This window comes from Anabrus simplex, chromosome 6 (genome assembly GCF_040414725.1).
Source record: "Anabrus simplex isolate iqAnaSimp1 chromosome 6, ASM4041472v1, whole genome shotgun sequence".
Classification (NCBI taxonomy): Eukaryota; Metazoa; Arthropoda; class Insecta; order Orthoptera; family Tettigoniidae; genus Anabrus; species Anabrus simplex.
Genome location: NC_090270.1, coordinates 169,346,852 through 169,371,802, shown reverse-complemented (window position 1 = coordinate 169,371,802; position 24,951 = coordinate 169,346,852). Strand labels below are relative to the sequence as shown.

General features: G+C 41.3%; 1 protein-coding gene across 3 annotated transcripts in view; it reads right to left on the bottom strand.

The window, feature by feature from the left end:
* Hel89B (histone acetyltransferase 1) overlaps nucleotides 1-24,951 on the bottom strand; it is a 570,925-nt gene that overhangs the window by 158,345 nt on the left and 387,629 nt on the right. For all 3 annotated transcript variants that reach the window (XM_067150030.2, XM_067150029.2, XM_067150032.2), the window contains exons 24-25: nucleotides 24,802-24,939; nucleotides 24,526-24,677 (exon numbers count right to left, since the gene is read on the bottom strand). In XM_067150030.2, coding sequence (XP_067006131.2) covers nucleotides 24,526-24,677; nucleotides 24,802-24,939 — 290 coding nt within the window. The remainder of the gene's footprint in view (nucleotides 1-24,525; nucleotides 24,678-24,801; nucleotides 24,940-24,951) is intronic.

Sequence of the window (24,951 nt, the reverse complement as noted above, 5' to 3'; positions counted from 1 at the left end):
TCCGACCGCAAAGCAAACACTAAATATGTGGAATTATGACATAGGTTGTGACTGTATAAATTGAGTACGCTGTGGGGAACAAACTCCGGATGGAGAACGCTCAGTGTGAGACTAATTTCGGTAGCATTGAGGGAGACCATTTTTCGAGGAGTATAATTCTGGTATTTGAGGAATTCCGTTTCAGAAGAAAAGAAGTAGACGTGAGACGAAGTACTGTTAAAATAAAATTAGTGTAAAATTGAGAACAGGATTTCAGGATAAAAATTATCACACTAAGTAACGGGGAATGATAAATGTGCAGGATCTAACGATCCAGACAGAATATTAGGGGAAAGACGATTGATTTACGTCACGGTAATACGAGGCGATAAACTTAAGAGTGAGAAGATCGTGAATGTTCGACTTCCCGTATTTAAATAAAGAAGTAGACTAGCTGAGGTATCTATCAAAATTAGTATCACGCAACTGGGAGAGGTCATAGAACGATAGAGGGGAAGGTTGACGGTGTCGTGTGATCAAGAAGTGCGCAAGGCTGTGTAAATATAGTTTTCAGTGATCTGTTTACCAGGAAGATGGATTACTCCAGCAATGTCATCGAACTCCTAGAACTCAGGACTGTACGAGCCAGCGACATGGAGTGAGCACCGATGGCAGGCCCCCGGAGATCCGGACGGGCCAAGATGCACCAAAACTGTTGAGTACCGAGCTATTTTTCTTCCAATGTTAGTATTTCCCCTTGTAGATAGGGTTAACGCTGATGTAAATTGATAGGTTAAGTATCTCGGAGTGGTCGGAAGACCCCTTGTTCAATTTGATTAATTTAAGTAGATATGGGAAGGGAGTGAACCAGGAAAGATGTATAGAGTTTGGGACCCCTTTTAGTGCCTGTATGTGCATGCCATACTATTTTTTTTTTAATGAGTGCTGCCAAGGAATGGAGGGGGGAAAATGAGAAGAAAATTGTGCAGGTTAATGTCGTAGATCTCATCTGCGTGACTGCATAAGACGAGCAGGGATTAGCAGGTGACAGGATCATCAACATGTGCCTGTACAGAAATTAATGTGGAACAGTGACAGCACTAAATTCGTAAAAGTAGAAACAGCAGTTTGTTTTGCATGCTAGTGTGTAAGTTTGGCTGTAACTGAAGATGTTCAAGAAGTTATGTGCAGAGGTTCGAACACCCGCCCCCTACACATTAGTTACGCTAATGAAGTAGATAGTTATTAGTTGAGTTTGATAAAGTCTGATTTTTTAAATTATTATTATTATTGCTACTGCTATTATTATTATTATTATTATTATTATTATTATTATTATGATTATTGTCATTATTTTCTTAATGTAATTTGATAGGTGATTTTGTACCGATATATTTCGAGCAACAGGTTAGAGTATGACAGGTACACAACCTCGCCTCAGTAGGCAGAGAACAGGGAACATTGCCATGGTTGGTGGTAGGCATTAGTGTGGTAAAAGTACGACGAAGAGAATGTGCGATAGAACCCCAGACCTCTGGAGATATGAGGGAGTTGGAAGTGATTTAACGGCTTAATTTGAGAAATAATTCTCGGGTATTGAAAGTGTATGGGCTGGCTTGAGCAATGAACAGATTGCGCCAGTTTCAAATGAATTAAATTTTATGGACACAATGACCTAGTGTAAGTGGATTGAATAGTGTCTTTAGTCTCCGGACAGTGGAGCGAATGTCAGCCGTGATTTATAACTGAGAGGGGAGAATCTGGTGAGGGGAGGACCAGACACAAGCAGAAAAGTTGGTCGTTCTAACAGTCGGCTTATCTTTTGAGAATAAAGACAGCAAGTTCTTTAATTACCACACGCCGTAAGCCATGACCCAGAGAGCAGTGTAGATGTTTATTTTTGTATGACAGTATTTCACATGATGAGAGTAATCAGGGATTGATTGCAGCAGCCTTGATGGAAACGACCTGAGTTCCCTGTTCGAACCTCAAATGCACTGAAGAGAGTGGCAGCCCGCAAATATAGCGGATTATACAAGATTAAATACAGCCATTAATGTTTTGTGTTTGTGTATAATCAATGTTTCTCTTTCAGGGTGTAACCATGTTTGGTGTTATATACTGTTCTACGTGAATTTAGACTTCGTGAAATTTCGCTGATAGTTGTTGTGAATGACTTGTTTCGTTGTCAAGCCTGTGTTTATTTTTCTTCTAATTCGGGAGATGCGTAACCTTATTTTTCTTTTCCATGGTTTAAGTAATGGTTTTTATGGTATAGTCAGAGAATATAATTATTTCTCCAGGATACTTTTATTCATGTATAGATATTTGGTGGCGGTAGATGTAAGATGTAAGATAATTATATATTTTTTTTCTAGGGGCTTTACGTCGCACCGACACAGATAGGTCTTATGGCGACGATGGGATAGGAAAGGCCTAGGAGTTGGAAGGAAGCGGCCGTGGCCTTAATTAAGGTACAGCCCCAGCATTTGCCTGGTGTGGAAATGGGAAACCACGGAAAACCATCCTCAGGGCTGCCGATAGTGGTATTATATTGGTATAAGATGTAAGATAGTCGACCACTCTGAGGTGTAACTGGATTAGTGTAAGTAAAATGTAACTTAGTGATATGGGATTCGGTCCCAGGGGATACTTGCATTTGGAGGAAAGTGGCTCGTAATTGTAAATATGTAAAGGGTAATATGTTTGTTTTTCTGTAACACTCAACAGTTTTTTTTATGTTCAACGGGTGATAGACAACAAAAACCAGAGGTAGAAATATAGTATGTCTACAAGTATTGTCATCCACCAGGGATGTATTTTGTGTTATGTTAAATAAGGTATCCATCAAGTTATTAGTCCGGATGGAAGGAATTTTTGCATCAGAAATGTTATCAGGAAACTGTTGCCATCCACATAAATATTCCTTTGGAATGTGGATGATGGTAGCTGATGGATTGTAGCACGGATTTTACCGTTGCTAAATAACTATATCGTTGTATTTTGTGTCAACATGTCAAGGTTGTAATCAATTTGTGGCGATTTCAACGAGCGCCTCAGTAAATTTGTAGAAACTTATTTGTGCCTATCTATGTCGAAAGTTAGCATCCACAACCTCTTCCGTTCACTGTATGCCTCTAACATAGTTATAAGTTTATATTTTTCTTATCGCTCCGAACGGGGCCGGGGTTCAGATCTTAGGAACGGGAGAGTAGCAGTGACCTGCCGATTGGACGTTGACCTCTCATGTGAGTGGATTAATCATACAATCCCAATGAGAGGGAATCGTCATAGGCCGAAAAGGTCCCTTGACCATTGCCTTCCATGGAGCATGGCCCCGTGTGAATGACCCGACAGGGTTACTTTTTGTTGCCACATGGTACCATGAGCTATGGGGGATGGTGGGAAAGGTCCCAGTACCCCTAGCCTCCCATGTGTAGCGGAGAATAGCCTTATGCTTGAAGAATGTATTCGTAACTGCTAAACACATACTAGCACAGAAGTTCAGCAAATGCTTCCCATTCCCATTAGCTTCCATATCTTCCCCACATTTACCAATCACCCTTTCGTATCCTTCACTTCTATTCCCAAGTCTCGCATTGAAAACGCCCATTAGCACTATTCTATCCTTGCTGTTGACCCTGACCACGATGTCACTCAATGCTTCATAAAACTTGTCCCCTTCATCCTCATCTGCACCCTCACATGGTGAATACACGGACACAATTCTAGTCCTAATTCCTGCAACTGACATATCTACCCACATCATTCGCTCATTTATGTGCCTAACAGAAACTATGTTGCATGCAATGGTATTCCTGATAAAGAGCCCTACCCCAGACTCTGCCCTTCCCTTTCTAACACCCGTCAAGTACACTTTATAATCTCCTATCTCTTCCTCGTTATCTCCCCTTACCCGAATATCACTTACTCCTAGCACATCCAAATGCATCCTCTTTGCTGACTCAGCTAGTTCTACTTTCTTTCTTCCATAAGCCCCATTAATATTGATAGCTCCCCAACGAATTCCATTTCGTTCACCAAGTTGTTTCCAAGGAGTCCCTCGTGTCAAATGGGAGTGGGACTCCGATACTCCCATAGGTCCGAGGCTTGCTTAAAGTGTTCTGAGCTCGGTAAATTCATGAAGCAGTATGCTACCCTACTTGCACATAGTCCAAGTGAGGATCTCTCCTCTAACGGGTTATGGACCACCGGTGAATTGTATAGTCCTAGCCGCCTGAGCACAAGGAGGGCCATGACTCAGAATAAGTCCGAGATGCCCACTCCCGTTCCATAGCAACTGGTATCCCGACTCTCAGGACCACCTACTAGGTCACTCAGCCGTTGCCCATGGTTCACGAACTGGGACGTGACTACAGTAATCTACAAAGGGAGTTAATTTTTCAAACTACATATTTTATGATTAATAAAATCAAGAACAGTATTATCAATCTTTCATTTACCTGAATTGTTTAGATGAAGGCCATGTTGTGTGTAACAGTGTCTCTCGAAATTGCTGCATTCAATTACCTAAGTATTACAAAAATGTTCACAAATTTTAACAATATCGGTAATAACTTTATCCACTTCAATGTTCATACACGAGTCTCTACTCAAATCATGCCTGTGAGGCACGTTCACTAGAAAGATGTTAGTGTGAGTGAGCTTCCCTGGTGTATATTTAAGTTGAGAACATACATTCTTTGCGTCGTCGTGAGCTATGTTGTCCGTACCACCGACGATAAGCACTGCATTGCGGCTCCCTAAGTTCCTAGCTGCTGCTTCTACGTTTTCCAGGATATTGCTGATAGAAGCTCCTGGATATACTGTACTTCTCCAGTTGCTCTTATATTCTCGTCATTTATCACTCCCGCAATTCCCCTTCTTAGTGGAACCTCTTTGCTATAGGTATCAGAAGGAACAAACAAGCCAACGCCACTGGAAGACCACTTAGCACAATGTTGTTCTGTTGAGTATAGTCTGAAATTTCTCAAGACCGTATGATGACCACATCTGAGGTTAGTTTTCTGAATGCAGACTGTACTCATCGAATACTCACTAATTAGCTGGCGAAGCTCACTGTAACAGTGACATAGTGTGGGCTAAGAGAGGATGAGTGTTAGGGGTTACACTTAAAACCTAAGCACTAACATCAACATCTACATGCGTAGATGTAGATGACAGCTCGACATCCATACTGTTTCTAGAAATCTTCGACGCTTTTGGAAGGTGGGATGTCCTCCTATGAAGGGAGTGCACAGGTTTTGGAGCAGACGAACCTGCTGGCACTGATTCATACCTTCCAGACGGAGGGCATAATTTCCATTTCACAGGAGAAATGCGGGAGCACCTCGTAAGGGCGCTCCTCTTCTCCTCCTTCTTTTCTTGTTTAGATGGGCTGGGAGATAATTTCCCAGCCCTGGTCGATGATGCTGCCTCTGCAGCTTGGGCATTTAATTATTTTAAAATGTTACAACTTTTTGGACATAGGGTGGTGGGTGGGGGGTAGAGAGGAGAAGTTTAGGAGTCCCAGCCAGCAAAGACTTGTTTGTCATCGAAGGTGGGGTGGTCCCCCCTTTGAACTTTTACTCTTTGCAGCTTTGCTCACACAATCAACAGCCGCCTTGGACACAGCAATCGTAACAGATTGAGAAACGAACCTGGAAGGCTCTGGGCTATCTTCGTGTAGTCTAGCGTCTTGGCGGGAGCATTCATACAATTGAATTTACAGCGTACTTTCTGGTAGGAAAGACGATCGAGGATCTTGATCTCCTGGATCTTCTTCTCACCGAGATACACCGGACAGTTCCGATCTCGGGGTGACTGAAGACCAGGGCAATCAGTGCATCTGAAAGGAGTTGTGCACTCTTCCGCGATGTGAGCTCCTCTGCCACATGTACCACATACAGACAGATTCGAGCAACGAGATGCCATATCCCGAGCCTCTGACACTGATAGCAGTGCATGGGAGACGGGATGTACAGCCTCATATCGCAGCGATAGGTTGTTAACTTGACTTTTTTAATTTTCATTTTTCTCACAGACAATTTGAAGGAGACAATGAATGTACCTGTCACTGTGACAAGACAGCTGTATTTTGAAAGATGTTGTGTATCATTTTATGCAATTTTGGAAAGCCTCAAGAAAAGACATCAAGAATGTTACCGAAGGACAAAAGTCATCGTCTTCATTTTGATATTGTAAAATCTGTTTATTTTGTTTTGACTTGAAAAATTGACTGTGTGTGATATTTAAAATGATCATTTTTGATAAGGACAAAGAAGACGAACTTTGAATATATTTGTCTTATAATATATAAAACTGTTATTATTATTTTATTTTCTGTATGTCAAGAAGAGTGTCTTTTAATCTGGGAGTGTGAACTCTATAAATCATTCATATAACTTGAAATTATGCGTTATTATTATTATTATTATTATTATTATTAAGATATTTAGGGTAATTTAATTATTCTGCAACTCTACTAAATTAATTTGGTTGTGTAAAATTTCAGAATGTAAATAACAGTGTAACTAGCATTGATAGAATTTAAGGTAATAACTTGTGAGGCAGGGTATACTGACACATGTAAGAGGACTTTTCCAGTCGTTTCTTCATATCCGGTAATAGGATGGTTCAGCAGAAATATTTTTCTAGAAGCGCTCTGTGATAGGCTAGAATAATGAAGTTTCTTATTGGTGAATGCAAGAAACGCAAGTGTAATTCCCGTGCCCTAATTGGTCACCTCTGGACTGCCCCATTTCCAGCGACCAGCAGCTCAGTGAGAATGTTACTAATTTGTTCATCTTTGATTTGTGACCGGCAAAGGGAGCAGTCGTCTCCTCCATCTATCCTGTGATGGGACTACCGGCCCTCCGAGGTGAGCACTGTTTGGTTCATGTTTTGGATTTTTAACTTTTAAATGTAAATTCTTACTTTCAATTTCTTTGCGCGCCGGAGTTTGCCTGGGGTGTCTTCCGTTCACCAATTTTTAAGTTCAAATGACTTAGCCATCGCGGCTAGTCATAACCCCCCTTGTTTTCGGAGGTAATCCCCTTTTCTTGATTTGAACATCCTAATCTAATGTAAATGTCACTTTGTTTTCACGTCTTTTAAGTAGTATGTAATGTGTTATTTCCCTTGGGAATGCCTCCAGGAACTCTACAAATTTAACATATGCCAGTTTGAAGCTATGCACCTTTTACTGAAGGGTTTTAGGAAAGGCTGCATGAACCGTCCTCTACGTTAAATTTTATAATGTAGCTGCTATCTGTCATTAGTAAATGTTTCAACAGGTCCCTTCCTTAATTTCATGTTATAATTTTCAGGTTGATGTCAATTTTCTTTAAATATAAATAGCCTGACATCTTATATAATTCAATAATTGATTGTCATGATTTATTGTAAATATTGTTTCCTGTTTGTTAATTAATTTGTGTGTACCTTAACCCAAATTCATAATCAGTAAATTTGAGTGTTCAGAAAGGGATCACCGTTAATCTCATTTTCCTTGCAACGAACTTCCTTCCACAGACCTCGTAGGGTTCCCAGTCCACTTCCCATCTCCTTTCTTTTAGTTGTAATGTTGGTTAACCTGGTATTTATATTTCGACGCTGTTTCTGAAGTCTTCATCGTGTGTGAGTGTTTCATTTGACTATCAAATCTCATGAAGTTGAATTTTCTTTATTATGTTGATTATTATTTTTACTATCATTTTTGGTGCTGTGTAATCCGTAGCGGTTACAGCACCCGTGACAACGCCTTCACTGTTGATTTTGGGCGTAATGTGCTGGATGTGTGTCACGCCACGGTGCTTCATGTCTTCTATCAACTCACCGTCAGTGTTCAAGATGAGATCTCGGTGTAAGATAACTCCACGAACCAGATTCAAGGTTTTGTGCTCCTCCACTATGATGAGAATATCACCAAAGTGGTCGCACTTGAGCAACCGATCAGCTTGCGTGACAGTGCACATCTTTAGAAACAAACTACTGTTGTCGAGTCTGTGGCAGTCCGATGCAGTTGTGGCACTAGAACCTGCATGTCACATTTCATTTGTGCCGCAGGGTGTAGTTCTGAGATCATAGTGTGTGGGTCACTTCCTTGCAAGCTGCGATCCACCTTTAACAAAATCCCGCTTGTGGCACTTTTTCCTGCTGTCACTCCCTTCAACTCAAGTCCAATGGCCATAGGATAAGGATGGTGGAGGCAGGTTTTTGGGGGAAACTGGAAGCCTCTAGTTCGGACTTGCACGTCAGCAGCAGATGTGTGATGGTCGTCTTTCTGAGGCCCCATGACTACTCAGAAATTCGGTCCTGCATCTGTGTTTGGGAAGCCTATTTAGGATCACCACTGCCCACCCCGAATGGGGAAGGCCCTAGAAAATGTGGGCTAAACATGGGTAGTCACACTCTTAGCCGGCTGGGAGGCTGCACCCATCGGGTCACCTCTTATGCGGTAGAAAAACTAAGATTACCAAAACTTTGATTATAGGAACCTGGAATGTTCGAACCCTACTTGATTTGAAAGACAATAGCAGACCTGAGGGAACAACAGCGCTTGTCACCCATGAGCTTGTACAAATTAACATTGATATTGCTGCCTTAAGTGACACCAGACTGTCCAGTGAAGGTAAACTTACAGAGTTCAGCTCAGGCTACACAATCTTCTGGAAGGGAAAAGATGAGGGAGAACACTGCATTCGCTGTGAAGACCACATTGATGAATAATTATCAGCTAACTCCAACTGCAGTCAGTGAAAGAATTCTGACTCTCCGAATCCCATTCTCTGGAGCCAAATCTGTGACACTCATCTCTGCATAAGCTCCCACTTTGGATGCTGATGTAGAAGCTAAAGACCAATTCTACAACCTGCTGAGCACTACCAACACGAAAGTACCACCAAAAGACAAACTCTTACTACTTGGTGATTTCAATGCCAGAGTTGATAAACATCACCAATTATGGGGCAATGTGATGGGAAAACATGGACTGGGCAACTGTAATGCCAATGGTCTACTGTTCCTTGGTTTATGTGCTGAACATGAACACTTCATTACTAATACTCAGTTCCGCCTGCCTAATCGCTGCAGGAGCACTTGAATGCATCCTCGCTCAAAGCACTGATACATCCTTGATTACATCATCACCAAGCAATGTGATAAAAAAGACGTCCTTGGTATAAGGGCCGCAAGAAACGTAGATGACTGCTGGACAGATCATAAGCCCTTTTTTTTGCCGGTTAAGAATCTCAATCTGTCGAAAACCAAAAAGATCCATCCACAATCTGCCCAGAAAGAAATTTGATACATCTAAACTTCAAAATGAATTCATTGCTACAGACTACAGAAATGCAATCTCAAACAAACTGCCTAGTCATCCAGTCAGCAGTGATAGTACAAATTAGGAATGGGGCACGCTTCAGAAGGTAATCACTGAGCCAGCTGAATTGGTTTTGTGAGGAAAAAAGACAGGACTTGTTTGATGAAAATAATGAAGAAATTAAATGCCTGATCACTGCCAAAGGGGAAGTCCTCCTATCCTATCTTCAAGATCCATCTTCCAATATGAAGAAATCACATATCTTGCAACTTAAAGGAAAATGTCAGGCACAAATTAGAGAAATTAAGAATAACTGGTGGTAACAAAAAGCTGAAGAACCGCAAAGACTATCTGATGCCCGTGACCTGCAAAACTTCTATGCTGGCATAAAGGAGATATATGGTCCAATTCGATCTTCATTGGGGTCAATGAAGACTGCTGACAACTACACCATTTTAACGGATAATGGAGAAATTTTAGAGCCCTGGAAGGAACATTTCTCTTCACTTCTAAATCGTGTCTTCAATGTTGCCAAGGACTTTCTTCGTAATGACCCTCAGCAGCCCCAACAACTATGGATGGCAGTTTCACCTACATACATAAGACTTCATCAAAGCACACAATCAACTAAAACCAAGAAAGGCTCTGGTCCTGATAACATCCCTCTGGAACTGATACAAAATGGAGGTATACCCTTGAAGACTTTACTTTACACATTCATCCTCTTGATTTGGGAAACTTGAGAAGTACCTGACGCCTTGAAGAATGCTACTATCATCACTATCTTCAAGAAAGGCAATCGTAGTGTATGTGGGAAGTTCTCGAGAAGTACCTGACGACTTGAAGAATGCTACTATTATCACTATCTTCAAGAAAGGTGATCATAGTGTATGTGGGAACTACCGTGGTATATCGCTTTTGTCAATTGCAGGTGAAATTCTCGCAAGAATTCTATTAAACCGGCTCCGAGTTATCTCAGAGGGGGTTATGCCTGAGTCTCAATGTGGTTTCCAAACCTCCAGAGGCATAACAGATATGATCTTCTGTGCTAGACAACTCCAGGAAAAATGCAGAGAACAGCAGCAGTCTCTATATTTAGTTTTCTACATTCTGGAAAACGCCTTTGAGTCAGTACCAAGATCTGCTATGTGGAAAGTATTGCAACATTTTGGATGTCCTGAATGTTATATGAAATTGGTACAAGCTCTTCATGATGGCATGTCTGGACAGGTGCTTGATGGTAACTCAGTATCAGATTCGTTCCCAATCACTCATGGATTGAAACAAGGCTGTGAGCTTCCTCCTACACTCTCTGCACTGTACATGGCTGCCATGCTGCATGAATCATCTGTAAACAACTTAGGCATGGAGATTAAATTTCGTTTTGATGGAGGCCTTTTGAAACTGGCAAGACTTTGTTCACAAAGACGTACTCTGGTTACACGGGTGACAGAACTGCAGTATGCCGATGACACCGCATCTCCTGCTCTAACACCTGCAGAACTACAACAGTCAGTCAACTGCTTTAAAACTGCATGCGATCGCTTCGGTCTTGCCATTAATGCGAAGAAAAAAAAAGAAGGTACTTGCACAACCTGCCCTAGGATTAACACTTCCTGAGTTCAGTATTTCCATCTTAGACACAACACTGGAACAGATTGATCACTTTTCATAACCTGGAAGCATCTTGTCTAAATGGTGTACCTGTGAACAAGACATTGATAAAAGAATTGGGGCTGCTCATGCAGCATTGGGACGGTTAATGCAGAGTCTTCATGAATAATGACCTAAAACTGCATACCAAACTCATGATGGACAAAGCTGTTGTCATTTCCATGCTGCTGTATGGTTATGAAACTTGAACACTCTATCACTGTGATATCAAAAACCTTGAGCGCTTCCAACAGAAAATGGGATTTATCTTGAATATTAAGCGGGAGGACTATGTGACCAACATGGCAGTTCTCGACAAAGTGCAGCTAAATAGCAGTGAGGCAACAATCATCGCTCATCAACTGAGATGGTTAGGCCATGTTCACTGCATGGGTGATACCAGGCTTCCGTGCCAAATTCTTTGTGGTGAACTTTGAACTGGAATAGATATACAGACATGGGAAGAATGGGCTGTGGACCGCTTAGTGGTAGAACACTACATCCACCACTCTCAACTTGTTTGAAAGAGAACGCCATAGACATCAAGAGGCCACTTTACAAATAAAAGTATTTATAAAATCCTCCTTATCAATACAAATCAACTCATCTGTTAGATGGAACAAAATCTATACATGTTTCAGCCTATTCTCAAGGCCATCTTCAGTAGCAGAACAGAGGCCAAGCGACAAGCAAGAAAACACCGTCAATTACAACCCCGCCCTCCTCCATCCATTCAGTGTGATTTGTGTGGGCGTATGTTTTATGCCAGGACTGGTCTGTTTAGTCATCGTAAACACATCCAAAAACTGAGTTGAACTGATCAATGCATGCAGGAAGAAGTTATGTATACTCGGATCGAGTTACAGCCGATGATGACGGTTGCACTTTTTTTCAGATCTTCCAGTTTGCTGTACCAGTTTGAAGTCACTCCCCATCAGTTCTGGTAGCAATCAGAAACCTAGGGAAGCTGGACCCTATTCCTTCACGCTGCGCTTGTTTCCAGCGGGTTGAACCCCTCAAGGAATCAAAAGTTAAAGACTTCGGTAGGGGACCACCTTGGGCAGGCTGAAGACATTTCAAAGCCATGCCCAAAATATCCTCCCCGAATGCCACCCTCTCCGATCAGGGGCCTCTGTAGCCGAACCAAGCAGCCAAGGTAATACCCACCTGGTCGTAGCAGGTACTGCCCGGGGTCCGATGTTGGAAGATGCCCAATACGGAATGATTGAGGCAATGTGCACTAGGACTCCCTTCCTCCTATCACCCGCCATAGTATGTACCCCATAGCATGTAGGCAGTATAAATATAGAGAAAAATAATTAATAATAATATGTCCTCCTGGCATTCGGCTGTGTGGGGACCTGTGTTATCATGCAGATACTACTCCACGGGTACATGACACTCTGACCCGCAGGATTCCTGGGCGGTCACAAGCGGGCTTTTGGGTGTAATCACACACGTAAGAGGCCCATCTCCCAGCAACACGTACATCAAGAATTTTGAATTAGTCTACAACTAACCCTCAAAAAATAAAATAAAGAGGGGACTGATGGCCACATGACCCTTTCAGTCGCCTTCTACGACAGGCAGGGATTACCTGTGAATGTATTCATCCCCTCCCACTTACAGGGGGTCCAACACATAATACCAAACAGCAATCCATGTCCGCGCATAGGTCACCCCTTTTAGTCGCCTCTTACAACAGGCAGGGGATACTGGGGGTGTATTCTACATTTGCGTCTCCCACCCGTAGGGGTTGTTACCCTTTTTGTCATCTCTTATGACATGCAGGGGATACCATGGGTGTATTCTTTGTCTGCGTTCACCACCCACAGGTGGTCACTGCCAGACTGTCGGTGCCAGAGGTATGGGCCATTTCATCTCTGAAGTCGTACACGTAATGGGCTTTACACAGGTAATGGGCTTTATATAAGCCAATGTGTCAAAAGTGTATCACAAGTACATGCATTCAGGCAAAATCACCGGTGCTAGGGTCAACTGCCATGGTGTGCAACATGTTGGTGACTGTGATCGTGGGCTAACTTGGGAGGTAAGAGCAGACAGATAGGATAAAATGCAGCAGTTCACTTGCAAAATTCAATTATAGACAACAACGAAGTATAAGCAGCCATAACATCAAGAACTAGCTCCTTGCAGTAGAGTACAAAAGCCATCATTCCACTAGGTTATCTCTGCTTACTGCACATCAAAAGGAAAACATGGCCAAAGGAACACTGTCACTGGAATCTCAAACCATGAAAAAACGTTGCTTAGACAGACGAGTGAAGATAACAATTGGTACACGCTGACAGAAAGGTACGAGTGTGTTGCCAAGCACGAGGTAATGGATTCCTCTTGCGACCAGGGTAGAGTCCAGGCCAATGGTGGTGTGGTATCCCAGTGTGAGGACTGTTCATATAGGATGAAATAGAAAACCTGATACATATACCAATGCTGTCAGGTCATGTCCACTCATTTGTTCAACCCCAGCTCCTGTAAGGGACCTGTACCTACAGCAAGACAATGGATCGACCCATTGCTTCTGAATTGCGGCCAACTGGTTCAAAGAACACTGGTCAGACATGAGGATGCTTGCCTAGTCCCTCAGGTCATCCTAGCTCAATCCTTTTGAACCCATCTAGAATACTGTCAAGAGAGGTGTGCACAGTTTGGATACTGATCCCAACAATCTGTGTTCATTTTGGGAGGCTGTGCATTGGTGATGCAAAAGTATGGCTCCCCCATGCTCTAGTGTCCTGTGGAGTTCTCGCCATACTATACTGCCTCCATCATCAGGGTGAAAGGAAATGCTGCATAGCACAAGCCAGGTATCTCTAATTCAATTGCTTATCAGCAAAAAATAAATCACTTCCTCCATGGGGTAATTGACTTAAGATTTATCATTAACCGATTTTTGTTAAGACATTGTTTTATCTTTAAACTAATTACTGGGCTGTACAACCTTCGGCTAAGGGCACCTATCAGTGAAGGATTTTTTCTCTCTTTCTATTCTGATGTTATCTGAGTAGTGTTCTACAAGCATTATTATTAATTTCTGCATCACGTAACTGTTACAAGTTCATATTTTAATATGTCTGATCTCTAACAGTGCTCTCATGAATTTCTGTATAAATTGATAGAGCTCTATTGCATATTTCCTTGCTTGCAACAAGTGATATTTAACAATTGCAGTGATATAAATAAGAAGAGTCAGGCATATGAGGCTATGATTAAAAAGATCCTAAGTAGTACCATAGATGGACTTACCAAAAAAGTTAACTCACTGTTGTTGGTGTACAAGAAAATTGTCAGCTCCAAGTAACAATAGCATTGTACTCAGTTCCTCATGAGGTGAAATAGCTCTTTACATACAGGTATCTTTCTTCCCTCTCTCTCTTTTTTTTTTCCTATCAGCTTTACGTCGCACCAACACAGATAGGTCTTAGGGAGATAATGGGATAGGAAAGGCCTAGGAATGGGAAGGAAGCGGCCGTGGCCTTCATTAAGATACAGCGCCAGCATTTGACTGGTGCGAAAATGGGAAAGCACGGAAAACGATCCTCAGGGCTGCCGACACTGGGGTCCGAACCCACTATCTCCCGGCTGAGCGCTCCTAACCGCACGGCCAACTCGCCCAGTGTAAATGTCACTAAATTCGGAAAATAGCTATAGGTATCAACAACCATCCTCAAGTAATTACAGTATGCTAGTCTCCTGCTTCATCATTTAGTTGTTCTCATAGTAGCCTAAGATGAGATCATTTTTCTCTCTTTAACTGCCATTTCCTGGACCATCTTGAACTACCAAGAATAAAGAATCTTTATTTGCCATTGACCACATACAATCAAATAGGCTTCGTCAACTGATAATAATTTAGTACTTAATATTAATAAGGCTAAATGAACAAACACCTTTTACCACAATTTAATACTAACATAAGCATTTCTAAGAATTCAGAAGGATTATATAATTGATTTTCTATTAATCAATCATACGTTTTCCTTTTAAAATTACTTAAAGGAGTGGGCCGTGCAGAATGTGGTAATTTATTAAATAACCTTAAAACAACTGATTTTATGTGAGTGAGCAGTTTTTGACAGCCTCTGAATTGGGGCGTCATTGTCTGGTTTGCCTCTAGTATCATAGCAGTGAATGTTTTCCATAGTACTCAATTCATTTATGTTTTTTTTAACATATGTCAAAGAGATATAAAAATTTATAATTGCCAGTATTTTAAGCTTAATGAAGAGAGGTCGACAATGGTCAAATGCATCAGCCCTGAACATAGTGTGAACAAACTTTTCCTTTATTAGAAAAATATTATATACGTACAAAGAATGCCCTTATAATGAAGTCCATAAGTAATATGTGACTGGAAAAGAACAAAATATGCCATCCTTAGGTAATTACTGCTAAATCCCTCAATTTCCATATCAAATAGGCAATTCGTGATATTTTTTTTACAAACATGATCAGTGTGTGTTTCCCAGTTCAATTTGGCATCAATATGTAAACCCAAAAGTTTGACTAACTGACTTTCAATATCTTTGGATAATCCTAGTGTGAGGAATTCAGAACAAAAGTGTTTCAAATATTTGAGAAATTATTGGAACAACTGAGACTGTGTTTCCTTATGAGCCGTTTACTTTGACTTTCTCATTGTTAAGCAATGAAAACAGCATAAATAGACCACAGAACTAGGCCTAATGCCTCCGTGATGGGTGTTGAGGAACAAATGGGTAACCTGAAGGAGAGTATGAATGACAAGAAAGAACTGTGTGGACACTCGATACGAATGACTTGCACGATTGGTTTATTGTACATTAAACTTTAACATGTAGACCAGGCTTTAGACAGTACTTAGACTAAAAATGAATCTGAAAGAGTCAGCAATGAAATAAATAAAATTAGTGCCGAAGAAGATTAAAGTTTCAATTAAGTAATGCAAACAGAGGCACTGCATGACGAAAACGAGGAATGTCAAGAAGTGGTAAATAACACATAGATCACCACCGATTGTGTAAGGAAATGTGTAATGCAAAATGTATTTAAGAACTCTGTTACAAAAATGAAAAAAATTGAGAAAACAGATGTGCAACAGACAAAAACTAAGAAAATCAAGCAAGAAAAATTAAATCAAGGTCAAATTCTCATTTCTCTTCAGCAGATATTAGTGATACAGAGCATGTTCAAATTTCTGATGTGGATTGATGTATTGTAAAACGCTGTAGGTTTTTTTGCACGGCACAAGGAAAGAGAGCATGTTAAATGAGAAAATATACTTCTGAATATCCAATTAAAGGCTACCCAACAGTAATATGGAACAACTTTTTCTTTTTTTCCAACCTGCATGCATTTTATGTTATATATGTGTTGGTGGTGGCGGTGATTGTTTTAAGAGGAAGTACAACTGGGCAACCTAAAGTGAAAGCTATATCTGCCATTTCTAAAGTCGACAGGAGAATATTAAAAGATGTGAAAAACATGAGAGAACAAATATAAAAATAATTTCCACGGGGGTTAAGAACAGAGTATTAAAAGGTGTGAGAAAGACAGGAAAACAAGTATGACAACATTTGCACTGGGGTCTATCAAAGTATCAACATATTATTGCAAGTCGCTCAGTTTCTAAAACAAATGTGTGGTGTTAATTTGTTATATGAAGCCTTATGTTTTGGAGCAGTGGGTTATTGAACAGTTTTGTGGTCACACTCTTTGACAATAAATTATTCGGAGGTTACGCTCACCCACATGCGAGAGAATGACTATGGTTGCCACCTTGAATGCGATAACACTTCAGTAATACCTGATATAGGTTCAGACTAACTTGAGTTGAAGGTGAGAGCGCGTGTTTAAGATGTGAATGCTGTCCACTTACTGAATGATTTTAATTTTTTTCTTCATTACTAAGTGATTTCACAACATTTTCTGTATCCATAACTAGGCTACTGCAAGACAAAATATATGTACCATGCTACTGAAATTCTTACGATTATGTTCCTAAAAAAAATGTAGGCACACACACCACCTATTCACTACCCTTCATTGTACAGCTCAACACAGTAAAAATTTGTAACCTCTGAATGAGATGCAAAATATAAGCACAGACTCACTAAGTTATTCAGCAACCTCAATGCTAACCAGCAAGCAAAACTGAACTTTCCTGAGGCTAACAGCTCCGCGAAGGTGCTAATTACCCACTGAAGTTCAGGAATTCAAAGCCTTTTCCTGTTTTCACACAATATTCTCCGATCTGCCTCCAGTGGTGAGGGCACTTATATGTATTGGAAATCACATTCTATACACAAGGGATGAGAAGAATATTTTCATGGCTGGGAAAAATGTGATCACACTAAATAATAATAGCAACAATTCATAATGCAGTAAGCAAGAAAATTTTATGTAAATTTAAACTGATAGGAATCAGAACTTGGATTTACGACATGCTATGTGAGAAAACATCTTAACCCCTTAAGCGAGGAGCTTTGGTACACTCCGGCCTACTCCCAGGTGGGGAGCGATTTCCCTGATTGAAGAAAATATTTAATTGCTTGCTTAAAAATAATCTTAGACTAAAATGAACTATCAAAGTGTTCTAAGAGAAATATTTACTTGAATAGAGTGTATTTAATTGTTGAAAAACCCTGTTATTTTAATTTTTCAATACTTCATGCACGACTGTACTACCGATCTCGATAGCTGCAGTTGCTTAAGTGCGGCCAGTATCCAGTATGCAGGAGATAGTAGGTTCGAGCCCTAATGTCGGCAGCCCTGAAGGTGGTTTTCCATGGTTTCCTATTTTCAAACCAGGCAAATGCTGAGGCTGTACATTAATTAAGGCCATGGCCGCTTCCTTCGCACTCCTAGCCCTTTCCTGTCCCATTGTTTGCCATAAGACCTATCTGGGTCGGTGCAACGTAAAGCAACTTGCAAAAAAAAAAAAAACCAACCCAACCATACTAAGCGCTTTCACACTGTGATTACCGAGCTTGGTTCCTGCAGTAATTTATACCTAAATACTTTAGGCAGTTTACTAACAATCTCTGCCTGGAAGTAATATTTTGTGTACATGTAAATTGTAGGTTTACAAAGTTTACATGTACTTAAAAGATTTATAATGGAATAAATTATAATGTTCATGAAATTTTCTCTTATGATGGTTAGCACTTCTGAGGGATCCAGTTTATATACCTAAAATTCATAAGTGACACACACGGACTATATTACATTTCACTACAGGTAATATTTACACTATTTACAGTCTTCACAGTGTTCTGTCTTTTACAGCTGTTTATTCTAATATACACAGAAACAGATCATGTAACGTTCCCTGTCCCGGCTTTGCATCATTTGTATGTCCTGTTCTATGGCTAAATGGTCAGCATGCTGGCCTTTGGTCACAAGGGGCCCTGGGTTCGATTCTTGGCAGGGTCAGGAATTCTAACCATAATTGGTTAATTTCGCTGGCACAGGGGCTGGGTGTATGTGTCATCTTCATCATCATTTCATTCTCATCACGACGCGCAGGTCTACGGGCGTCAAATCAAAAGACCTCCAACTGGCAAGCCGAACTTGTCCTTGGACACTCCCGGCACTAAAAGCCATATGCCATTCTCATTATTATTATTATTTATTATTATCATTATTATTTGTATAATTCCATTCCAAAATGCGATAATTTCCTAGGTATATAAACTTTCCATCCTACCCACATCAATTGACACTTTGCTATCAGGGGTTTAAGTTTCCGAAAATTGTGCTACCAGGTGGTCAAGTATTGACTGCTTATGTAGTATATTTTAGGAGGAATTTTTCCATTATACACCTCACTGTCAGAGAAATGTACAAAGCTGTGGAGGAAATAATAATAATAATAATAAGAATAATTTTTTTTTTTTAATGAGGGATTGTGGAAATTCTTCAAAAGACACTTGTGAAGGGTCTGCACTCCACAAGTGTGTGGGATTCTTACCCACTATAAACCACCCACACTTTTCCCACGATGTGTATCATCACCCCAGAACCGCTCTCGCATTACTTCAGGGTGATATCGTGCTTTGTCTTTCAGACATCATCTTTCTTCATTTCTCCTTTACAAACGTTCGTATGCTTCCAAACCCTTCTTCTTCTGACGAAGGACATTCTCCATGTACACAGCCATACGATCCCAGGATTCCTGGTTTCGCAGCATCACCGAAATAATATTATCTGTTGTCAATTCTCCTAGTTCAGTTTCCACACATCTTCTCTGAATTGTCCAATGGCTGGATACAAAAAAGGTGTGAAATACGTCGTCAATGTCATCACAGTATATGCATGCTGTGTCACTCGCTCTGCCCACTTTATGCAGGAATTTCCGGAAATATCCATGCCCTGTTAGAAGCTGCGTGAGGTAGTAATTTACTTCACCATGGGCCCTTTCAACCCAGATATCCAAGCGTGGTATCAGTCGCTTGGTCCATTTGCCTCGAGGGTCACTTTCCCATCTGAGTTGCCATCGCCTCATCCGTTGACTGAAGGCACGCTTCTTTTCAGATTTCTTTCCCAGCTCTCCTTGGGTACGCCAGATTTCATGTCGCTCCAATCCAAGTGGGTCTATTGGGGCTATTGCTGCCACCGTGAGGATTGCAGGTTCGGAAACCATGCGGTATGCACATGCAATACGTAAAGCAGCTCTCCGTTGTATGGCAGCTATCCTTCCCCGATACCAAGCAAATCTCAAGGATTCAGCCCAGATTTCAGAGCCATATAGGAGCACCGACAGAACCATCGACATGAGAAGACATCGTTTACTGGATTTCGGACCTTTAATATTTCCCATTAGTCTGCTAAGTGCAGTCATGTATTTTACTGCCTTGTCTGTCGCTCTCTGAATATGATTCCAGAATGTGAGCTTGGAGTCAAGTGTCACTCCTAGATATTTTGTGCTCGCAGATGTTTCAATCACTAACTCTCCAACAGTCATTGGTACAAGAGTTTCGATCCTTTTCGTCAGAAGAACTATCTCCGTTTTGTGTTCGGCTAATGTTAGACTGTGGCTCATCATCCATTCTTTTATGTGCCGCATTACCTGGTTCAGTTTGATTTGAGCCATTTCAACATTACGAGCTACTATCAAGGCGGCCACATCATCAGCGTAGCCCACAAGCTTCGTGTCCTCTGGCATCTCCAAACATAACAAGCCACCATACATTATGTTCTAAAGATCTGGACCAAGGATCAATCCCTGCGCTGCACCAGCCGTCAGGCGTTTTGTCTTTTCTCCATCTTCCGTATCATACGACAGAGTGCGATCTTTGAAGTAATCTCTCATTATGCGCGTAAGATATTGTGGTAGCTTGAAAGTTTCCTCAAGAGCTACCAACATGTCGCTCCATCTTGCCGAATTGAAGGCATTCTTCACATCCAGGGTCACGAGAAGTGTCAATTTACGGGAATGATGGTTGCCCACTTGTGCCCTTTCTGCTGTATTCACCACCTCCCACACTGCATCTAGCGTCGAGTGTCCTCTCCGAAATCCATGTTGGCGAACAGATAGATCCCCTGCTAGTTGAACTGCTGAGAGGATTCTGGGCTGCAGAAGTTTCTCCAGGCCTTTTCCAGCTGTGTCCAGCATACATAAAGGTCTATAACCGCCAAGTTTTCCTTTGCTGATCAGAACCAAACGAGCCATTTTCCATCGGGGACTAAAAACACCCGTTTGCAGGCAATGATTGTACATATTCAGCAACAGTTCTGGACATAGTTCTGCTATTATCTTTGGCACTTTTGTAGGTATACCATCTGGCCCTGGAGTTTTCTTGTTTCTAAGAGAGCTAATAGCTCTATTCAGCTCTTCTACAGTGAAGAGGGGTATATCATCCAGTTCTTTTTCGTCGTCACAGTCAATCCTCTCTGGATGGTCTGGGAATAGTGTATCCACAATTTGTTTAATTGTTTGCAGATCCGCACTCAGGGTTGAAAATGTCCTGAGTTTCTTCATTACAATCTTATAACCTTGTCCCCATGGATCATCTTCTACTTCTTTAGCCAGTGCCCACCATTTATCGGCTTTACTTTTTCTGATTGCTTTACAGAGTTCCTTCTTCGCTGACTTGTACTCCGCTGTGACTGAGGTGTTCTCTTGAATGCCTCTCATCCTCTGAGCCCTGCGTCGAAGTTGCAGACAATTCTTTCTCAGTTCAGCAATCTCTTCGGTCCACCAGTACGCTGGGCGCTTGCTATTTCGCGGTCTCCTTCGGGGCATTGAGGCGTTGCATGCTTGATGGATTAGCTGCATAGTGAGTTCAACACATACACCAGCTGCTTCTTTCCCTCTACGAGCAGAACATTTTTCAGTTATGTTCTCCATTCCATTCCGTATTACATCAATGAACGTTTCCTTGTCGATACCGGCTACGTTCCACCGTGCTGGCCTGCACAAGATGTTTCTTTCTTGAGGAGATTCTTGGAGCAGTCGAAAGATGATATATTGGTGATCGCTCCCCGTGTAGTTCTCAATCACTTGCCATTCAGATATCTTAGGCGTAATATCCTCTGATGAAAAGGTTACATCCGGTATTGTTCCCTGGCATCTTGGCCGTAGAAATGTTGGCTTATTTCCAATCCACCAAACCCGTCCTGGCTGCCATCTCCATTACACGACGTCCTCTGGAGTCTGTTTGTGGCATGCCCCATTCCAACGCTTGAGCATTTACATCACCAGCGACCACTAGGTTTTTTTCCATTCTGCGTATTAATCCTCAAGACCATCAAGTTTCATCTGAAAGTTGGAAACAGATTCATTTGGCATAAAATAACAGCTTACAATAGTGATTCCCCCAGTCTGTACCTAAACAAAACCGTCATCGCATCCATGCTGTGTTATTGGGACTTTTCCTAGATCTGGTATCCAAATTGCAGCTGTTCCGAGGTTGTCAACAAACCACCCTGGATGGTCCCTCTCTTGATATGGTTCGCTAATAATAACGATGTCTACTTCCATCTCATAAATCAGCTGTGTCATAAGATCGTTAGCTGTTTGACTCCTGTGCATGTTTGCTTGAAGTATTTGCATCATTTACTGTGATGTTTTGCCTTCTCCAGAGCTTCATGAAATATTGCACATGCTCCCGATCCAGGAATGTGATTTCGTTTAGATTTATTGACACCCTTGTCTGTACAAAGCATACATCGTGGATTGTTCTTTTTACAGTCTACTGCCTTGTGGCCAGATTCTCCACACTTAAAACAGAGCTTACTTCTGTCGGGGCCTGTGCAGTTTCTTGCCAGGTGACCATATGATAGGCATCGAAAGCAGCGAGGTAACATGGTTCTAGCTCTTACTCTGCAGTATAGCCATCCTATCTTAATTCTTCCTGCTTCCAGTAATTTCCGAGCATCCTCGTCTTTGGTTTTGAAGATGGCAAGTTTCTGTCCCCAGCTGTTTGGTTTCGAGACAGATATTTTCAGTTCTCCATGGGGATTTCCTGAATCTCGTCTTACAGCTTCCTCCACGTCTGTGGCGGTAGTGACGCCATCCATGTCTCGAATCTCCAGTGTAGTTCGGGGGATTAAAGCCTTTCCATCGCCATCACGTCCGAGGGCATCTCTCATAGAATTACTGAATACCTCCCTATTTTCAATCTTAGTTGTTTTGTTGAATTCAAGAAGAACAGCTCCAGCTCTTGTTTTACGGATGGATCGAAAGCCTGCTCCACTGTCTTCCGGCTTCACCCTGTTCCTGATATCCTTCAAAACATCAGCGAAAGTCTTACTGTTCATCGGTTTGATGATTATGGCTTCTATACGACTCCTAGATTTAGAATGAGGTCGTTTCCCACTTTCGCTAAGCACTGTAGTTTCAGGATCATTACTGGCCTGTTTCGTTGGAATATCTTCGTACTTCCTTCTACTTTCTCTTCTTCTTTGACAGAAACGTCTCCCATTTTCCTTGATCTTCCTCCTCCGAGTCATTTGTCACTGGTGATGTGTTGGACAATTCCTTATTCTCCATGGTAATTGGTCTCTGCTTTAGTTCTTCTGCAGATTTCTTCCACGACATCCTGCATGTTGCTCCAGCCTCTAAAGCTTCTTCCAGCTTCATGAGGCCATTCTTTATTTCTGTTTTGAGATTTTTGAGAGGAATAGCCATTATGTTCTTCAACAGTGATCTTGCAGTCTCAAGATGCACCTCTTCTTTGTATTGATTCTCCATTATCTGTCGACTGATATCATCAGTCAGATTTAGGTCAATACTCCTACCATTTCGGCCATTGTGGATACTTTCCCTTGATACACCAAGGAGCTCCACTGTATCACACAGAATGTCTGCTTCTGCCATCATGCCAATGTGAGAGTCTAGCTGGCCGTGTCTTGAGTCAAGGAGATGAAGTTGTGAGTAGGCGGCTGGGAGTGCTTATACACTATAAAGCGATCGTCTATCTACTGCAGTGTACCTTCTACGTTATTTTGATCTTTGGCAAGATGGCTGCTCACAACAGGATTATTTCACCGCAAACTTTTCAATATTTCACTCAATATTCTGTCGTTCCAGTTGTAAACAAACACATCTACCATGCAATGGGGCTTAAAATAACCATACAAGCTCGTTTCGGTAAGTGCCTTCACAATATAAACCCACTTTCTTGAGCTATTTTGTAGCTGCGAAGTTCAGGCGCCCTTTCATGTCCAACAATACCATAATAATAATAATAATAATAATAATAATAATAATAATAATAATAATAATAATAATAATAAATTATTGACTTTACATCCCACTAAATACTTTAACGGTTTTCGGAGACACCGAGGTGCCGCAATTTAGCCCTGCAGGAGTTCTTTTGCATGCTAGTAAATCTACCGGCATGAGGCTGACATATCTGAGCACCTTCAAATACCACCGGACTGAGTCAGGATCAAATCCGCCAACTAAGGTAAGAAGGCTGGTGAGCACCTCAACCGCCTGAGCCACTTAGCCCGGAGAGGAAAAATATCTTTTCTGTCATTAGCTCACAGAAATGGGCATAGTCAACAAGCGATTGCGAGAAATATAGTGTACTAATTTAGGTTTCTGTACAATCACCTGCGGCAACAGTATGCCCATAAGCAGCTTTATTTTGTCCATATTTGTCCAGACCCGGTCTTGAACTCAACTCCTTTGTTTCATTTCTTACTAAACTGGGTTTTATGTGTGATTTTGTGCTGGACACGTTTTGTCTATTCACCTATGTTCTGGCATATCTCATTATCAAAAATCAATTCAAATATTTTGTTCAGCTTTGTTTTCCCTAAAACCTCTCCCTTTACATCATGATGGAATTTTGGATCAAAGTGGGACCTTCTTCGTCCATTTTTAGTCAAAGTTAACAAAGAAGTTACACTGGTTGTAATATTATCAGTATTATCGTCACCACTGTCACTGTCATGTTTGCTACGTGAACTGGAATCAAACACGTGATGTCTCTTTTGTCTTCTCCTACTTTACTCAGGAGTTTTGAACAGTACTAGGTTTACAAAGGTAATCAATGGTCTACCCAATTTCTGTACTTTACCCGTAACATATATATATACACCATGACAGTACCCACCTCTCTCTTTCAGCAGGTGGTCCAACATACTGCAGAGGATTCAGGTACTCTTTAGGTAGGAACTTGTGCACCTCATACACCCAGTGACCAGTCAATGTAGGAGGGCATATCACAATCGATGGAAGGGGAGAACAGTCAGGACTCTTTGTTTTCTGAAAGTTAATGATTTCACAAAAGTCAGAGTAATTTCAAAAATAATACTACATGGTAATTTTCAAAGTATAAAACAAAGCCATTTCAATAAGCAATCTGACTCATCATACAAAATAAAATTACCTTATACTGCTGACTTTTATAATAATGATCACCAGCAAGAATACATATGGACTGGAGGGTCTTTCCCAGACCCATGTCATCACAGAGGATACCATGAAGCTTATACTTGTTTAGAAATGCTAACCAGTTCACACCTGCCTGTAACATAAG